The sequence below is a fragment of the Delphinapterus leucas genome, chromosome 9 (genome assembly GCF_059928025.1).
Source record: "Delphinapterus leucas isolate spDelLeu-1000000601 "Yukka" chromosome 9, BTC_Dleu_Yukka2, whole genome shotgun sequence".
Taxonomy (NCBI): Eukaryota; Metazoa; Chordata; class Mammalia; order Artiodactyla; family Monodontidae; genus Delphinapterus; species Delphinapterus leucas.
The window spans coordinates 14,105,200-14,123,929 of NC_143137.1; the positions used below are offsets into that span (position 1 = coordinate 14,105,200).

At 48.9% G+C, this 18,730-nt stretch overlaps 1 protein-coding gene across 10 annotated transcripts in view; it reads left to right on the top strand.

Moving 5' to 3' along the window:
• Positions 1-18,730, top strand: part of HIPK2 (homeodomain interacting protein kinase 2) — a 196,828-nt gene that overhangs the window by 32,233 nt on the left and 145,865 nt on the right. For 6 of the 10 annotated variants that reach the window (XM_089917325.1, XM_089917333.1, XM_089917326.1 and 3 more), the window contains exon 2: positions 10,133-10,297. The exons of 3 other annotated variants lie outside the window; for them this stretch is intronic. In XM_089917325.1, coding sequence (XP_089773451.1) covers positions 10,153-10,297 — 145 coding nt within the window. In that variant the 5' untranslated portion in view covers positions 10,133-10,152. Of the gene's footprint in view, positions 1-2,295; positions 2,442-10,132; positions 10,298-18,730 lie in introns of all 10 variants that reach the window. One more of the 10 variants, XM_089917329.1, reaches the window with a different exon arrangement.

Below are 18,730 nucleotides of genomic sequence, written 5' to 3' on the forward strand. Positions count from 1 at the left end.
GAAGGGAGAGAGGTGAGTGTGGAAGTGAGAAATTCACATGCAGACTCCACACCAGGGGAAAGGCAGGGAGGGTCTGGCAGTGGGGATTACTGGATTACTGGAATATATAGGAATGTTGCTTTGTTGTGCTGTGTGCAAGGCCATCTGGGGAGTGGGGAAGAGCTGTGTGATGCACTACATCTCAGGTGTCTCTGGGGCAGCAGTATGGCATCCTCGGGACTGCTAGAGGAGCAAAGACTCAGGGTGGGAAGTGACTGACACCTGGGGGCAGAGGACGCAGGGTGATGGTGAGGAAGGAGACACAGCCCCTGCCCAACCAAAGGAAGACGCATCTGTGTGCAGGAGGGGGCGGGCGCGTGGGTGGGTTGGAGAACATTTAAAATATTGGAATGTTTCCGAGCGTGTGTGTGTGTGCTGCCCACGGGTGTCTGGTGTGGAAAAGATAGAAAAGGCAGCGTTACTGGTGACCTGAGAGCAGTTGATTTAAACGTGGGGGCAGTGGTGCCTGGTCCAGAGAACGCACAGAGTGTACTTCCCAGCGGGGTACTAAGTTCCCCTGGCCTCCGCCATCCCTTTCCTCTGTTTTCCTTTTGTGGAAGAGCGAGAGCTGTTCCTCTGTTAGTGGTGGGGAATTTGGTGCTTGTGTAGAGATCCTGAAAGCGCTGATCAGAGGTGACCCTTTAGGGCTCCCGCGGTTCCAGGGAGAATCTGGAGAGCTGCGTTTGGAGCAGCATCCTCAGGAGTGTCGCAGTCCTTAGGGCGTCTACCTTCTTGAGCCCTTTGTCGTTTCTCACTCATTCCAGTATCTCCCAGCGGGTGTGCTTTAGTATCCAGCACTTGGTGGTGGTAAAAATTAGTATGTGTGGTTGGCCCAGGAGAAATCCACGTTTTGTTCATCCATTCACCGATCCATCCATCTGTCTGTGATTCTAGCCGCACTGATAAGCCACTCATCAAACAAGGAGCCTTCCCCATGGCCCCCAGCTGTTCTCCTCTCCCTTCTTACAGGTAGAACCAGGTGTGTTCCTGATCCCTGACTGGCAGGCACAGGAAATGGTCAGCTTAGACTCATCAGGATTGCATTCTGAGTCACGAGGGGGAAAGTGGGAGGTGGTTGGCGGTGGTGACAGTTGGGGGCATGGGGGTGGTGACGTCTGAACCAGATCCGGGCTTTGCCAGAGGAAAAAGTGGAAGCGTTAGGAAGTGCCGTCCTTGTTAGGAAGGCCACTTACAGTGTCTGCTTCAACACGTTAATTTTTTTTAATGTTTTGTTCTGATTGTGTCACTTTTTTCTTAACTAAAGCATTCTCTAAATTTGGCTATACTTACTATAGTAATTATTTCAATTGAGTTCTATCCAATTAATTATTTATACCTCATCTTGATCTGTAAATTCTGATTGGTTTTATAGTATAATAAAAACATAGACTATAATAACCCATACAATACAAAAAAGAATTTAAGAACAGGACCAGGAAAAATGCAAATCAGTATAGAAGTTCAAAGCCAGGAGGAAAAAAGAATCACAGATGTGCCAACAATGAGACCCCTGCATTGCTTTAGCTGAGCCTCACATTGTCTCTGAGCTTCATAGGATCAAAGAGAAGTGGTCACTTCAGTAATTCTTGCTGCCAGACGAGGAAGACATACCACGTCCTCAAGAGAAGCAAAGAGTTTTTTGTCTTTTAAACTCAATTTTGCACGTGAACTTTTATCTGGGAAGAACTGAGTGGTATCACATCGGGATGTTCCACATCCCCGCAGCAGACAGACAGCTGAGCTCTTACGGCTCTTTCTCACGTCAGTCCTCTTCGGAAGCGCGAGGCATAACATCAGAATGCGACTCCGCAAGTGGAATTCTAGCCTTCCGGTGTGGTGTGATGCAGTACCCAAAACAACCGGTGGGAATGCTGGTCTGGGTGTCCATCAGACAGTCTTTACGACCATTACTTCTTTTAACTGGTGTGTGTGTGTGTGTATGAATAGGTATGTATGTATACGTGTGTGTGTATACATATATGAAGTACTATATATATATGTGTGTGTGTATATATATATATATATATATATATATATATATATGAAGAGATAGTTTGAAGTTATATTCCATTGCCTACCATGTTGTTTTCTAGCTCACTGATTGAGGCTTTAGGAATCGACCTTGTAAGGTTGACATCTTTTGTAGAAATTAAGGATTCTATCTGAAACACTCACGGAGGAGAGTTCTATTTTTGTAAATAGGATAATTGGGTGGAAAACTGTGCTAATATCTATCTTTATTTAACCACTCCCAAGGAAGAAGCCTAGCAGTTAAAACCATGAAGTTATAACCAAGAAACTACCATTCACCCAGGGTCAGTGTCATCTGTATACAGGCTGAGTAGTTAAAAAGAGTGGGGACGTCAAGAGCCATACCACGCAGTCTCATCCTGTTGTCTCAGGTGTGTGAATGAAGGGTGGGAATGAGTAGGGAGACTGAAGCAGGCTGTGCGTGGCGGGGGGTGGGGGGAGTGTGCAGAGACACCACCCCTAAGTGCCAGGAGTGTTCTGTAGTGAGTAGGAGGTTACAGAGGAAGGAGGGTTTGGGGAAGTGGCAAATGAGATAATAATTGTGTCCTGACAGAGGTGACATTTATTCTAACTGACTTTGATGATCTCTTACCCTTGTGCAGGTGTGAGGAGTGGTGGATGGCAGCACGGCATGGATTGTTAACACAGTGTGTTCAGTACCACGGAAGAGAGTAGGGGTGGGATGCAGCAGGAACGAGCATTTATAGAGCGCCCACTGTGTACCAGACCTATCATGAAATGGTTAGGGGCATGGCTTTGCCATCAGAGAGACCTACCTCTAGGCTCTAAGTCTAAGTTTGCTCATTCAAAAATGGGGATAACGGCAGCACCTTACCCCACAGACCGGTTGGGAGGCATCATGAATACATCGCCAGTGTTCAGTAAAAGTCATTATTAGAATGATGGCCATCAGCAGGTCTTTCTCAACATAATATGAGGTGGGTCTCGTGCTCCCCCTTTTACAGATGGCTAAACTGAGGCTTAAGGAGGTAATTACCTTGTCCAAGATCTTTCATCTCATAAGTATTGAGGCTGGGATTCAAACCAGGTTTTCTAGCACTAAAGCCTGTTGTTTTTCTCTGCTCCAGGCTGTCCGGATTTGTAGAGAACCCTCTTGTATCTTGTACCTCAGATGTGTGGTCTGTGAACCAAAGCGCCTTTCTGGGTCCATGTGCTGGTGGATGACTTTCTGTCCTTTACGATCACATTTGATAAGCTCAGACGGCGATTTGTATGATGATTGTGAAAAGCAGCACTATGTTAAGGAGTCTGAGGGAGGAGAGATTTTTCTCCATCTGTGTTTGTCATACTACCTGGAGATCATACCTGTACAGTGAGGTGGCTTGATTGAATGAATGTGGAGGGACTTCCCAGCACTGATTTTAGGACCGTGACAGTTGTGACAGTTTTCCTCTAGCACTTCTGGCAAAGTCCAGGTTTTGGTTTTTGCTTTTGGACCTTATTAAATCTAGTATCGTGAGCTTGAATTGCCTCGATGGATAATGGAAACAGTGTTATGTAGTATGAGCTTCTGCCTGGGTTGCCACCTGCTCCCACAAAGCTCAGTAGCCAAGTAGCTCCTTATGGATTGTCTCATATTAATAGAATAATGGAAAACAGATAATGTGCCAGGAGGAGTGCTTTTCCTTGGAGGCTGGAGGGCCCATTATGGGTTGAATTGTGTCCCCCTTCAAGTTCATATGTTGAAGTCTTAGCCTCCAGTACCTCAGAATGTAACTTCATTTGGATGTAGGGTCACAGCAGATGTAATTAATATAAGTTCAAACTGGAATGGAGGGACGCTAATCCTATATAACTGGTATCCTTGTAAAAAGGGGGAGATTTGGACACAGACATGCACGCAGGTACTTTGCGTGAACATAAAGGCAGAGATCGGGATGATGCATGTACAATCCAAGGAACACCAGAGGTTTCCAGAAACCACCAGAAGCTAGGAGGGGGGCCTGGGACAGATTCTTTCTCAGAGACTCAGAAGGAACCAGCCCTGCTGACACCTTGATCTTGAACATGTAGTCTAGATGATAAATTTCTGTTGTCTTAAGCCACCCAGTTTCTGGCACTGTGTCCCAGCAGCTCTAGCAAGCTAATACAGGGCCCATGGAGAAATAGTGAGTTATAAACTCCAGAAGAGGAATGAGAATCACTCATGTGCTTTGGTTAATGTTTCCATTGGAGAGTGGGAGCTGGATGTAAGGCTCTGAGGTCGGGAAGTAGAAAGAAGAGAAGCACAGACAAGCAGACCACCTTCTGAAGGATGTGAGTGTTTGTTGTATGAGGGACATTGCTCTGAGGTGACCTTTTGCCTTGCTGGGTTTTTTTTTTGTTTTTTTTTTTAAAGAAAGCAGTTTGTCCATTAGGGTTGGAAATATATTTTCTTCAAGACCACAAGGTGATGGTTTAAAAAACAAATCCACCTCTAAGTTTAAATTTCACTGTGCAGAACTGTACTGATGATAGTGTTACAGATCCACACCATCCAGCCTGGTAGCCACGTACTGCGTGTATAGCTGTTTGACACTTGAAATGTGGCTAGCGTGGCTAAGGAACTGAATTTTTAATTTTTAAAATTTTAATTTAAGTTTCCACGCGTGGCTAGTGAACAGTTGGACAGTGCGGATCCAGAACATAAGGGCAGCAGTGGGAAAGGACCCAGAGGAGAAGACTGAGGTGTGGGCTCTTTACTGAGGTTCAGGGGACGGTTGGGTTAAGGGGTCACCGTGGGTTTGCTGGTGCCCCCGAGCGTGGCCTTGTCCTCAGCTGACGGAGCACTGGTGGCAATAAAAGTGAAGTAATGCAAGCTGACGTTTCTAGGTGCTTTGCTGAAAAGATGCTTAATACAGGGCTTCTTTGTGGAGCCCAAATCATCTTAGACGGTTCAGTACTCAGTAGAGAGGCAGGGCAGATGAACGAACAGGAGAGGAGGGGTCCACACGGGCCGAGAAGTTGCTTTCCGGTTGTGTGTGCTGACCCTCGACCTGTCCTGAGGGACCCGTTGTCGCAGATTAGGAAGCCAAGACAAGGTTAGACCACCTTGTCTGACGGCAGAAGGTTGCGCCTGGAGTATTCTGTGCTCGATTTGCTGTGTGCAGATGCCCAGGAGGAGCTCCTGGAGCCCAGCCCCCCCTCACCACCCGTCTGCACTGACAGCCGCCGCGTGGAGCGTGTGGCCAGAGGATGCTGGTTTGGAGAGAGTGCAGGTGGGAGGTTTCAGAACCTAAAATGGAACCAGAGCCGGGCGTTCTCAGATGCAGTTTCACACCCAACAGGAACGGGTCCCCATGCCTCTGTTGGCCAGCCCTGGACAAATGACTGTTGTCATTGCTCACCACTGGCTTTGGCTCGGGGCCCCATATAATTTAAAAATTGCTCCTTTTTCCAACTCTGCTTAGCTATCATTTTGATTTCACAGAGAAGCAAATGGTTCATCAAGTCTTGTGATTTTTCTAAACCCCGAGTCAAAGGAGGGGCGTCATGCGGAGACGCTTTATGTCAGGATGGTGCCTGCCTCTCGCCCTGCCCCCTTCACTCCAGCAGACTGGACTCTTAACAGTGTAGGGGCTGTCGTGGAAGGAAGGGGCGGACTCTCCTGATTGAGCAGTGAGCTGGTGGGCATTCAGCCGGAATGTCTGGGCCTTAGAGGGCAGGGGTTTTCGTTTGAGAAGAGGTTAGGGAGAGAAACGGGGTTGAGGGAAACCTGTTTGTCAACAGCACATTCGGTAGCTTGTACCATGTGCACGGCCTCATGCTGTGGGGCTTGGGGGCAGCAGTAAGTAGTGATAGCTCGTCGTGGCTCACGCGCACACAGACAGTGGGACAGTGCCCACCGAAGCACACGCTTGCTCTTCGCCAAGAACTCATCAATTCATTGCAGATGAAACAAAGCAACAAAAGAGATCAAGGGATGCAAGGTAAGATGTGATGAGCACCGTCAGCGAGACACAAAGAAAAAACCCTGAGGTCCCAAACGACCAGGGGTGCTTGATTCCATCTGGTCTTTGAAGGATGGCCTTGATTCGGACGGGCGGCGGGGAGCCTGAGGTTGCTCCAGGCGGTGGTGCACGAGGCTCGGCTGGGGACAGTGGGTGTCTACTTTGGTCCAGCCGGCGCAAGTTATAGGTCACAGGTTTTTCCATTTGAATGTAATGATTTGACTGTAGTAGCCATCAGCAAATGGAGAGTTCGGGGCGGGGGGAACCACACTGAAATAGTTAATAATTTACAGGTTCAGTCAGTGGCCCCGCTGTCTTGGTGTGCCTTTCCGTTCCAGCAGAATACACGCAAAGAGTGGCATCTGCTCTGCTCTTCCCGGCTGTTTTTTATTTAATAACCTCTCTGTGACCTATTCATGTGAGGTCACCCATCTCCTCTTTTTCTGTGTTTCAGTTGTCTTGGCTGCCGCTTGCTGTGAAGGACTCAGCTAGTCGTGGTTGGGGTTGGCCTCTCGATTCAGTGAACATTTATTGAGTCTGGGACAGGGCTTGCGGTGAGCACACGCAGGCGGAGGTGGACTCTAGTGCCCGGTGGATGGGGGACGTAGAGCCAGGGGACCCCAGGCAAGCCCCAGGGGTGTGTGAAAGGCAAGCAGCGTATTTAGCTTGGGCCACAGGGAGAATGGTGATGACAGTATAGTCATGGGAGAAAGGGAAAACAGAAGAAGAGCAGGTTTGTGGGATGGAGAACAGGGCTGTGAGCTTGATTTGGGACATTTTAACTTTGAGACAGGACATCCCCATGGAGTCATTAAGCAGGCATTGAAAAGACCCCCAACTTAGAGTATTCGAGACCCCATGATTGCAGCGGCGATTCCTCTGGCTTCAGCTTTCCTCCCCTTCCCTTCTCAAGTGGTTCCCGTGAGTGTCACTTCAGACTAGCGGGGAGGAAGTTTCTTAAGTCTCCAGTGCTTTATCCTCACATTAAATGCTAAATCCAGAACTCCCTGTTCCTGCTAAGTAGTTCAAAAGCTCTGAGGGATCCTTGGAACAGTTGCACCCTAGTGGGACTTTTCAGAGCACTCCTGGGGTTGGGAGAGAAATTTCAGGGTAACCGTAGAATAGTGTTGAGCTATAACCGGCTTGAGTGATCTTCTGGCTGGGATACGGGTGTGAGGCCAGCATGTTTGAAGGTTGCTGAATACCTGTTGACCTGTGTGCCCCAACTGGGTGAACTCCATCTACCTTTTCATTCCTGGCTAATTGCAGCGAACAGTACGCCAGCTCGTCTTCTGTAAAAGGAGAGGGGTGAACGTTCCCACCAGCCTTGCCGCCTTGGTTGGGCAGGTCAGTTGACTGCCTTGAAGCTCTACTTATTCATCTGTAAAATGAAGGGACTTGGCAAGATGCCCCATAATGTGACTTCCAACACTAGCATTTTATGTCGGTCAGTGCTTCTTTGTCCAGGGAGTGCTATTTTTTCCATAGGAACCGTTCTGCAGTTGCCAGTTAGCTTATCATCCTGGCAAGAAGCAGCATGGTGAGGTGGCCAGAATGTGGCCTCTGGAGCCAGTGACCCAAGTTTAGACCCCGTCACCCCGTCACCTGGCCGGCTGGGCACTTCTTGGCAATTAGCTCTTCCTCGCCAGCCCTCAAGTTTCCTCACCTGCAAAAAGCGAATGATAACACACATTTCAGCTTCACTGGGTGTTAATATGTATCAAGCGTTTACCCTTGTGCCTGGTTTTCAGCTTTGTTGAGATGTAATTCACATACCAGAAGGTTTATCCTTTTGAAATACAACTCAGTTCTTAGTATATCCACAGAGGTGTGCATTGGTCACTACTCTCTGATTCCGGAGCGTGTTCCTCACCCCCAGAAAGAAATCCCAGACCCGTTAGCAGTCACTCCCCATCCTCCCTTCCCTAGTCCTTGGCAACTACTCACCTGCCTTCCGTCCCTGTGGATCCGCCCGTCCTGGACATTTCATATGAATGGAGTTCTAGAGCATGTGGGCTTTTGTGTCTGCCTTCTTTTGCTTAGCATAATGTTTTCACATTTTGTTCACGTTGTAGCAAGTACAACACTTCGTTCCTGTTTATGGCCAAGCAGTAGTCCATTGTGTCGATGCACCATAGTTTGTTTATCCATTGATCACTTGGTGGACATGGGGTTGTTTCCACTTCCTGGCTATTATGAGTGATGCTGTGAACATTGGTGTACAAGCTTTTGTGTGGACATGTGTTTTCCCTTCTCTAGGTATCGCACTGTGGTTTCTATTTGCGTTTCTCTAACAAGTAATTATGATGAGCGTTGTTCAAGAGCTTCTTGGCCATTTGTGTGTCTCCTTTAGAAAGTGTCTACTCAAATTCTTTGCTCGTTAAAAAAATTGAGTTATTTGTCTTTTCATTGTGGAGTTGTAAGACTTCTCAATATATTTTAGATACTGTGCCTGGCTTTTAAATAGTCATGCAGGGCTTCCCTGGTGGCGCAGTGGTTGAGAGTCTGCCTGCCGATGCAGGGGACATGGGTTCATGACCCGGTCCACGAAGATCCCATATGCTGCGGAGTGGCTAGGCCTGTGAGCCATGGCCGCTGAGCCTGTGCGTCCGGAGCCTGTGCTCCGCAACGGGAGAGGCCACAGCAGTGAGAGGCCCGTGTACCGTAAAAAAATAAATAAATAAATAAAGTAAATAGGCACGCAGTCAACGTTAATCGCTCTTACCAGGTTTCTCACAGAAATCGGTAACCTTTTAGGTGACATCAAGAACTAACTGTCCAGATATTGAATGCCCAGTATCCTGAGCCCTAATGCCTGCCCTTATGTCTTGTCACAAGCTCTTCTAAGCACAAAGCTCTCATCGTAGAGCCCACATTTGGAACCTAGAACAGTAGGGGTAGCGAGGGTCTGGAAGGGAGCTCTGGCAGAATCTATAGGGCAGTGGCTATTTCTAAGTCTTGGTTTTTCTCTAGATGGAGAACTTAGGGGGTAATTGTACAGCTTTTTTAGCTGCTGCAGCACCAGGGTATCCTCCATCCTGCCCCCATGCTGTGGGCACCTGGATGTCGGGGCTGAAGACCACATGGAGGTACACCTGAGAACATCCTCTTCCTTCCACAGTGCCGCTACCACGATGAGTAACATATTTTCCAAGAGTGATCTGACAATTTTAAGTCATATATAAAAATGTCCCGGGACGTCCCTGGTGGCCCAGTGGTTAAGAATCCACCTGCCAATGCAGGGGACACCAGTTTGATCCCTGGTCTGGGAAGATCCCACATGCCCCGGAGCAACTAAGCCCGTGAGCCACAACTACTGAGCCTGCTCTCTAGAGCCCGCGAGCCACAACTACTGAAGCCCACCTGCCTAGAGCCCGTGCTCCGCAACAAGAGAAGCCACTGCAATGAGAAGCCTGCGCACTGCAATGAAGAGTAGCCCCCTCTCACCACAACTAGAGAAAGCCCACACACAGCAACGAAGACCCAGCGCAGCCAAAAAATTAAAAAAAAAAAAGTCCCAGGGAAAATCATGGGTTTATTTTAAGGAGAAGGGAGTTTTATGGGGAACCCTTGAAGCTACCAAGAGGACCTGGAAATTATTCTGTGTTCTGAGAACTGTACTCGGCACCCCCGAGACATGTCCTGTACTTGCTGCCCCTTTGCCTTTGCAGCCATCATCCTCTCTCTCCATCCCCCCAACCTGACATGTATAACCGTCCCGTTTCTGCCAGTTCAAATCCAGGTCATCCCTCAAGGCCCAGGGGGGTTTCCTGCCCCTCCCAGAAGCCTCTCGGGGCCTCTATAGTTGGGGCCCCTTCTCCCCGCACACCGGGGGAAGGGAGCCTCCAGAGGAGTGAAGGCGTTGGCAGTCTGGCCTGGGCTGTCCTCTAGAGAGCCAGCGCCACCAGTTTGTGAAACTGCCGAACCACACATCTGCCCTGACAACTTAGCCTTTCCTTCAATGTGGATTTGAAGTGTCGTGGACAGACATTATCGATTCCTCCTCTTGAGTCAGTCAGGACAGTTTCAGATCTCTTTAATGCCCAGCAAATTTGCTTTGGAGGCCAAAGCCAGTCCAGTTGCATTTGGATGATGGTTACTTATTTTTAAAGGGTAGGAGGTCCCTCCAGACATGCGCGTCCATTATTGTGCAGCCATCTCTGTCTCCTTTTGCTTCTCTGAGGAACACTTGGACCTGCCTCTACCTGGCTGCCATCTTCTTGATGTCACAGAAAAGCACATTCTACCCTCAGAAAGTGTGTCATCTACTTGGAAGGGTAAGATAAATCAGATAATTATTAACTGTTAGAGCTAGAAGATTCCTTGGAGATTATCCAATCCAGTATTTTCCAATCTCCCATCTTGACCAAAAACCATTAAATGCTTTTTGTGGAGAAGAAAAAGTTTCCCTTCGATAAATAACTTTGGGCTGTGGAGCATATTGTGTGGCTCTCTTGGAGGTTCACAGTGTGCACTGGTGCATTAAAGGCTCTGAGAAGTCCTGCAGTAAAGACAACAGCTTAATTTGATTTAACCCAGCCTTTCTTAAACTGTTTTGGTCTCAAATTTTGTTCTTTTTTTTCATAACAGATATTAACAGTTCCCAGGTCACGAAGCACACTTTGGGAAATGTGGCCTCGTTCACACACGAGGAAACCTGCATTCAGAAATATTAAGTGACTTGCTCAAAGTTAACACAAAGCCAGACTTGAAGCCAACCTTTCTAGCTCCTACTCCATTGCTCTTTTTACGAATAGTAACCATGTCATGCTCGGAAGGGGGTGTATGATGTTTAACACGTTGTCACTTATGTTATTAATGAAAACCACACAGGCTTTAGGGTATAGTGACATGCATGTGAACCCTGGCTCTGTCCTTTTGCTAGCTTATGACCTTTGTCAGCTAAGCCTGTGAGTCTGAGTCTCTTTCTTCTTCTGTAAAGAGAGGGTAACGGTAACGGCCTCACAGGGTTGGTGTGAGGATGAGGTGAGATAGTAATGTAAAGCTCGAGTCTGTGTTCATATTGGTTTCCTCAGACTTTTCTCCTTAGATCAGGTGTGGGACCCATTTATCTATGATTTTAAAAGGCTAGGCATATTATAGACACCAAGAAATTAATAATGGTGATCGTAATGGATATTTATTGAATGCTGACTTAAAGAGTGAAGGCACGTGGGGTAGGAGTAATGACCTATGGAAATTCAGAGCTGTATTGAACTGCTAACTATTCATGGAATTGAGGGGAAGCTGATGGAGGGGTGGACTAGAACATGTAGATTGCATGGGGCCTGGTGGGCAGACTCTGTCCAAGTAGGAGCCATTCAGGACCTCAAGCCACCTACCTTCCCTTTTTCCATCCCCACAACACAAAAATGTGGTTGAGGTATCTTTTAAAATAGATAGCAGGGACTTCCCTGGTGGCGCAGTGGTTAAGAATCCGCCGGCCAATGCAGGGGACACGGGTTCGAGCCCTGGTCCGGGAAGATCCCACATGCCGCAGAGCAGCTAAGCCCGTGCGCCACAACTACTGAGCCTGTGCTCTAGAGCCCATGAGCCACAACTGCTGAAGCCCGCACGCCACGACTACTGAAGCCCACGCACCTAGAGCCCGTGCTCCGCAACAAGAGAAGCCACTGCAATGAGAAGCCCGCGCACCACGTCGAAGAGTAGCCCCCACTCGCCGCAACTAGAGAAAGCCCGCACAGCAACAAAGACCCAACGCAGCCAAAATAAATAAATAAATTAATTAATCAATTAATAAAATAAAATAAATTCGGTAGCCGTTTTCCTTTGGAATACCATTTATTTAAAACATTTGGCAACAAAGTTTGTCCAAGGTGGGAAAGGTAAAGGACAAGTGACACGTTGCAAGAGAATGAGACGGGGCAGGGCCCGGAGTTCAGGATGGCAGAAGGGACCCAGGGGCTCCCTGGAGCTGTGACGGAGTCACAGAAATCATCCTCACCTCACCAGCTGGTGTGGCTCAAGACTTGCTGGTGTGGCTTCGGAATTTGCACTCTGCCTAGGAATTTAGTCCGGTGCCCTGACATGAAGCTCAGGCATTTGTCTGCCACCAGCTTGGGGGGGCCACAGGCCTGTTACTGAGCCGCCAGTTGCATCAGTGGGGGCCTGGCTGCTTTCCTGGGCTTCTGTCTTAGCCCTCACCTTGGAATGTATCAGGACTAACAGTCCCCGAAGGCCCTGTCTCTTTGACATCGCCCCCCCGCCCCGCCCCATCTGATTGCTCTCTGGATCCCTCGTGGCCCTCGCTCTCTTCACGTCCTTCTCTCTGCCAGTTCCTCAGTGGGCGGTTTTAGGAGCTCAGTCTGCGGGCCACAGTAAATCACTCTCCCTGGGCTTTGACCGGTAGCAAGACAGCCTCGCCATGGTGAGGGGACCGGCGGAGAGAGTGCCAGCTTGCGTCCTGCTGCAGCTGCTCTATGCACAGAGAGCCTCTTCATCTGGCACCAGCGCGAGACGTGCCAGCCTCGCCTCCCATGCCAGGTGCTGGCTCGGCCTCTGGACGGTACAAGGCTAAGCGTGCTGCTGGCACCAAGCGAGTCACAGCTTCTCTAATTTATTTACCTCGAATCAAACAAACCCGGACTCCTGCTTTGAATGGAGCCTGTGCTGTTTCACAGGATGACAGAGGGCAGCCGTGTCTGTGGAATTGCCTTCCGTGGGCTTTAACCGGGACCGCTGTCTGCCATGAGTCTCGGGGACTTCGGAGTCTACTTTGGAAAACAGTGTGGCAGCTCCTCAAAAGGCTAAACCTGGAGTTACCACACGACCCAGCAGTTCCACTCCCAGGTCTACACCCAAGAGAATTGTGGATGTTTCTCCACACAGACTCTTGCACATGAGTTCTCAGCAGCATTGTTCATAAATATAGCCAGAAAGGAGAAACAACCCACATGTCCACCAGCTGATGAATGGATAAACGAATGTACTGTATCCGTTCAATGGAACATTTGGCAGTAAAAAGGAAGGAAACGCTGATACACGCTACAACGTGGATGAACTTTGAAAAATTAGGTTAAGAGAAAGAAACCAGACACAAAAGGCCACATATTGTATGATATTATTTATATGAATTATCCAAGATAGGTAAATCCACGGAGACAGAAAGTAGATTGGCTGTTAGCGGGGACTGGGGGAGCGGGAACTGGAGGGACTGCTGAGGGTGTAGGACTTCTGTTGAGGGCGGTGAAACCGTTTGGGATTTGATAGTGATGATGATCGCCCGACTCTGAATATACTCCAAACCACTGAACTGTATGGTTTAAAAGGATGACTTTACGGTACGTGAATTATAGGTCACTAAAGCTGTTATTTAAAACACTGCTCTGAACTTGCGACTGCAATCAAGTCTTCTGTGGACATAGACGTATAGGCTAGGAGCCCAGTGCAAAGAGAGGAGAAGCCCTGATCCTGCCGCTGGGGAGAAGCACCAGGTGGTGGGTGCGGATGAGCCATGCTGTGAGGACACAGCGAGTGTCGTCTGGGATCCACGACATCTGTTCAGAATTTTGGGATGCCCTGAAATTCCTGGTTCCAGCCCCCTACCTGAAAGTAAGTTCCAGTTGGACCCTGTTAGATTTCAGTGATTAATGAATAAATGTTCACCCTCATATATTGAAAAAACATTTTATTTGGAAATAATTGTAAACTTACTGAAAATTTGCGAAAATAAAAATAATACAAAGGATAGCCCCGTACCTTCACCCAGGTTCACCGGTTATCATTTTGCACCATTTGCTTTATCACTTGCATTCACTCACGTGCTCCCTCCCTCTCACTTCTACTCTGTTGTCGCACGTGTGTGTGTGTACGTACATATCTAGATATACGTAAGTGCTGCTTTTTCTGAGTGATTTGAGCGTAAGTTATAAATGTCATGGCCCCTGATTTCTGCACCATCTGATACGGTAGCCATTAGCCGCAAAGGACCATTTAAATTAAAAGTAAATAAAACGTAAAAGTCAGTTCCTCGGTCATACCAGCCACACTTTCAAGTGTTCAGTAGCCGCCTGTGGTTAGTGGCTGCTGTGTGGGACAGAAGGAGTTACGGGCATTTCCAGCATCGCGCAGAGTTTGAGTGGACAGCACTGGCTCCCCCGCCCTCCCCGTGTGTGTTCTGTGTCCTGAGAACAGGACGCCATGCGGTTCCCGACTCAGGAGGACTTAGCCCTGATTCAGAACTCCCATGTAACCCGCGGTTCGTACTCCACTTTTGTCAGGTGACCCAGTGATGTTCTCATTCCTTTCGGAATGAGGTCTTCAGTCTTGTTTGTGGCCCACATCCGCTTGAGGGAAGCATGTGGACTATGTATAGATGGTTAAGCTTTGAGTCGGGGGTTCCTTCGCTGTGGCCCTTCTTTTCGCAAACTTGAACCCTTTCTCTAAGTCATGTGCTGGGGCCGGCTCGCGTTCCCTTAGCTCAAGAGTGACTTGGTGTCTTCGTCACTGGCTGAATAACTCAAGGTGCAGCTCCGCACCTCAAACCCCCATTCTGCACTGACATTTGGTGTCTGAGCAGGTGCGGCTCTGCTCTTAAAGCGGCAGGAAAGATTTCCTGTGAGAAGAAGGAAAGCGGCCTCCCCGGCAACCACAGTCTTTTGCTTTGTTCTGATAACTTTTCCCAAATTTTAGCCTGCAACCAAAGAAAGGCTCATCTTCTTGCCCTTCATTTTCTGTGTTGTGGCTGAGTGGTGATCCCATGGCTCCGAATCGCTTTGCGGGGCCCGGGACCAATGGGGCGTGGCACCTTCCTGCCTGGACTCCTCGTGGAGTGGAGGCCAGATGGTCACAGCCCGGGCTGCCCAGCCCACATTCCCAGGTGCTACCAACCCTGGCCCGTCGTCAGCTCACTTTCCTCCAGTCCAGGGGAAAATGGACTGTGGTGATTTTCAACCGTACTTTGGACGAAATGCAGGGAAGACAAAGAAATTGCAGAGTGGTTTCTAGTTCTGAGCTAACTGGTGTTAGAGCTTTTCCTCCAAGGAATTCCTGGTGGCTTCCTGGAATTTTACTGCAGGGGTAAGTATGGAAAGCAGATTCCTGGGCTGCTGACTTCACTTCCATAGGGCACTACCCCCATGACTCTTAACATATGGAGGGGAGTGAAAGCTGGGAAACAAGAAACCCACAGGCTTATTCCTTTACCTTTCTTATATTTCCATTTGCCCCTTAGAATGTATTCTCATACCTTCTCCCACCTTTTATTTTGATTCAGCATTTCTTAGAAGAATATTTAGCAAAGTAAGAGTCCCTGAAGAACTCGGTGGGAATCTTATATGAGCCATATAGCTTGAGCCGAGAAAGAAAGAAGAGATGGATTCATGCAGAGAGAGTGGAAATGGAGCTGAAAGCTTCATTTTCTGCTTAACTAAAAAAGAATGCAAAGGGCTTGAGTGGCAGGGCCAAGACCACAAGGCGTCAGCTGAGGGCCATGAGGTGCAGCGTGAGCAGTGCCGTTTCTGCCCTTCGCCGCCTTTTGAGAGCTGCCTTAGAACGCACTTGCAGCACCGGGTCCCCTCAGCCCCTTTGGAGGAGTAAACAGGGCGCATTTGATGCTGGTGAAGGAGCCAGAGCACTTCCGCTGCCTCTGGCCATCAGCAGGAGAGCACACATTCGGATGCTCTCCACTCCACTCACATCTTCTGTGTAATATGAGGTGCCCTAACTGGCCGAGTTGTTCTCATCGATCCGTGGGCTTCGATAAGGGTTTCCGTGTGTTCTCACTCAGGGCCGTAGGTGCCCAAGCCTGAGGACTACGATTCTGTGTCCTCTGAGAGTGTCCCCAGCTTCAGCTGAGGCCAGCGCCACAAGTCAGCAACTCGCAGGCCCAGCCTAAGCGCTGATTAGTTTCAGGCCACCTCTGGCTTGCGAGATCCACGCACCGAGAATCGGGCAGGCTGGGGGTTAGGGGGGCAGTCTTTGCCAGTGAGTGCCTCTTGCATTCTGCTGTCTGGGTTCCCCGGGGGAGCACTGCAGCCACCCGGTCCCTGGTGTGTCTGACTGAGCTCTTTCTGGCAGCAGAGTCGCCGTGCCCCGCGAGCCCCTTTGTTCCCGGGCCCACCGCCCAGCCGGCCTGGCCGTGCACACCACGCCGTGCCTCCCTCTGCCACGCCAAGAAAGGGACCGGCCTTCCCCTCGATCTGTCACCGTGACCTACACGATATCCCAGACTCCTCTCCTGCCCTGACTTTCCCTTTAGTTGCCAAGGTCTTTAGTTGCCCCTTCGTCTCCTGTCTGTGACCTTGCTTTAGTTCCCACTGATGCCAGGATCTTTCCTCCAGGATCTTCTCTCCCAGATGCACCTCCAAGGTGAGCAGGTTACCTCTGGGCTTCTGCCACGAGTCCATTTTCCATCCAGAAGCCCTGCTAATCCTATCCTCTCCCCGCCCCCACCAAACACCCCTGCGACTCCTCACCACCTCCCGGATACAGGCGAAGCCTGGCACCAAAGGCCCTCCGCATCTGACTCCAGTCTTTCCAAGTTCATTTGCAGTCTGTCTGCAGGAGCCCTCACTGCAGTCAGACCCTTTCTGTTTCCTTGTGTTCCCTTTAAACGGCTTCCGTCCTGCTTTAAGTTATCTTATTTTTATGTTGTACCTGCAAACTACCCCAGGTCCTGTGGGGAGTACATGGCTTATAAAACTTATATAAAACCAGGTCTCAGGCTTCCCAGGTGGTGCAGTGGTTAAGAATCCGCCTGCCAATGCAGGGAACACGGGTTCGAGCCCTGGTCCGGGAAAATCCCACATGCCGCGGAACAACTAAGCCCGTGCGCCACAACTCCTGAACCTGCGCTCTAGAGCCCATGAGCCACAACTACTGAGCCCATGAGCCACAGCTACTGAGCCCACGTGCCACAACTACTGAAGCCCATGCATCTAGAGCCTGTGCTCCGCAGCAAGACACTGCGATGAGAAGCCCTCGCACCACAACGAAGGGTAGCCCCCGCTCGCCGCAACTAGAGAAAGCCCGCGCGCAGCAGCGAAGACCCAACGCAGCCAAAAATAAAGAAAAAAAAAAGTAAAATAAATAAAAATTAATTAACTAAAAAACAGGTCTCATCTTACTCCCTAAGCCCACTGTGTGTCCCCTGGCCTCTGTGCTTCATTTGCCCCCTTCTTCCTCTTGGGGTGCTCTCCTGTGCCCCACTCTCCCTCTGACCCCTGCAGTCAGTCGGTAACCGTTACGCCTGCCTTATATGGTCAGTTATCCTTTCCCATGTCACCCATCTCGTCTTGTTGGTCTCTTGAAAAGCAGTAGTACTGTTTTTCACGATGCCTGTAGCCTTCCTACAGCACTTGGGGTGGTGCTTGGGCATAGCAGTCACTCAGCCGGTATTTCTGGGTGACCACCACGGCCTCTAGAATCCTCAGCTTGGCAGATTTGGAAATGTGACCTCATAAATTCGTCAAGGATTATGACGTTGAGAAGGACGGATTCTTACTAACCGATGTTATAGAACAGGGGTCCCCAACCCCTGGGGCCACGGACCGCTACCGGTCTGTGACCTGTTAGGAACTGGGCCGCACAGCAGGAGGTGAGCAGCGGGCGAGCGAAGCTTCATCTGTATTTACAGCCGCTCCCCATCGCTCGCATTTCCGCCTGAGCCCCGCCTCCTGTCAGCATTATGGTGAGTTGCATAATTATTTCATTACATATTACAATGTAATAATAATAAAAGTAAAGTGCGCAATAAATGTAAGGTGCTTGAATCGTCCCGAAACGATCTCCTGCCCCTCCTTCCCCCCTCCCCCCCCGCATCCGTGGAAGAATTGTCTTCCACGAAACCAGACCCTGGTGCCAAGTTGGGACCGCTGTTACAGACGATGATTAATCTGAATTATTTAAAGAAAGATAACCCTAGACATGCATATACAAGGGCATTTCCTCCTTAGTCAGAAGGTGCTTCCTGGGGTCCCTGTTAGAAATCAGAGATTGCTTTACTAAGCACAGAATTTGAGCAGAACGCATTATGTGCTTTTATGGATACCTATAAATTATGAAAACATTCTCTGCTTCAGGGATATTTCTCTCTAAAGAACGTGTATCCGGCATCTAGGTTCAAATACCTTCTTTCCCCGCTAAACAATGAAAACTGTCAGACTCTTTTTTATAGACTTCGCTGAGACAGCTATCGCTTATCATTGTAACATCAGCCCTCTTTATTTTGATATGTTCGGCATGTTTGGCATAGTTCCCAAATTTATATATATTCTGGTTATTTATATTTTAGGTTCATCATTTCTGAGTCACAAATAAGATGGCATCTTAAATCCTGGTTTGTAATTTTTGAGAATTCCTTCTTTTAGGATCTGCAGATCTCTATTTATAAGACAGTACAGCGTAACACCCCTACTGGGGGAATGACAGATGCTGTGCCTCAATTCTAGGCAGCTCAATCCAACATCCCATATAAGTAAGGAGTCCAGAATAGTGTTTGTTCTGCCATTAATGAATCAGTGGTACCCTGGGTGTGTGAGAAATGCTATTTTTAAACCCATTGCTGACTTCAGTGATAAAGAGGGTACATACAGCCTGTGCCTTGCCAGGCTTGTGAGCTTCCCATGAGTAATACTCATGGTTATTATGACGTCAGAACTTGACTATTCTTTACCAGGAACATAACCGTTGCATCATGCAACTGGGGACAGGGTGTGAAAAGTCCATTTTTCCCAGAGAACACAGCAGCA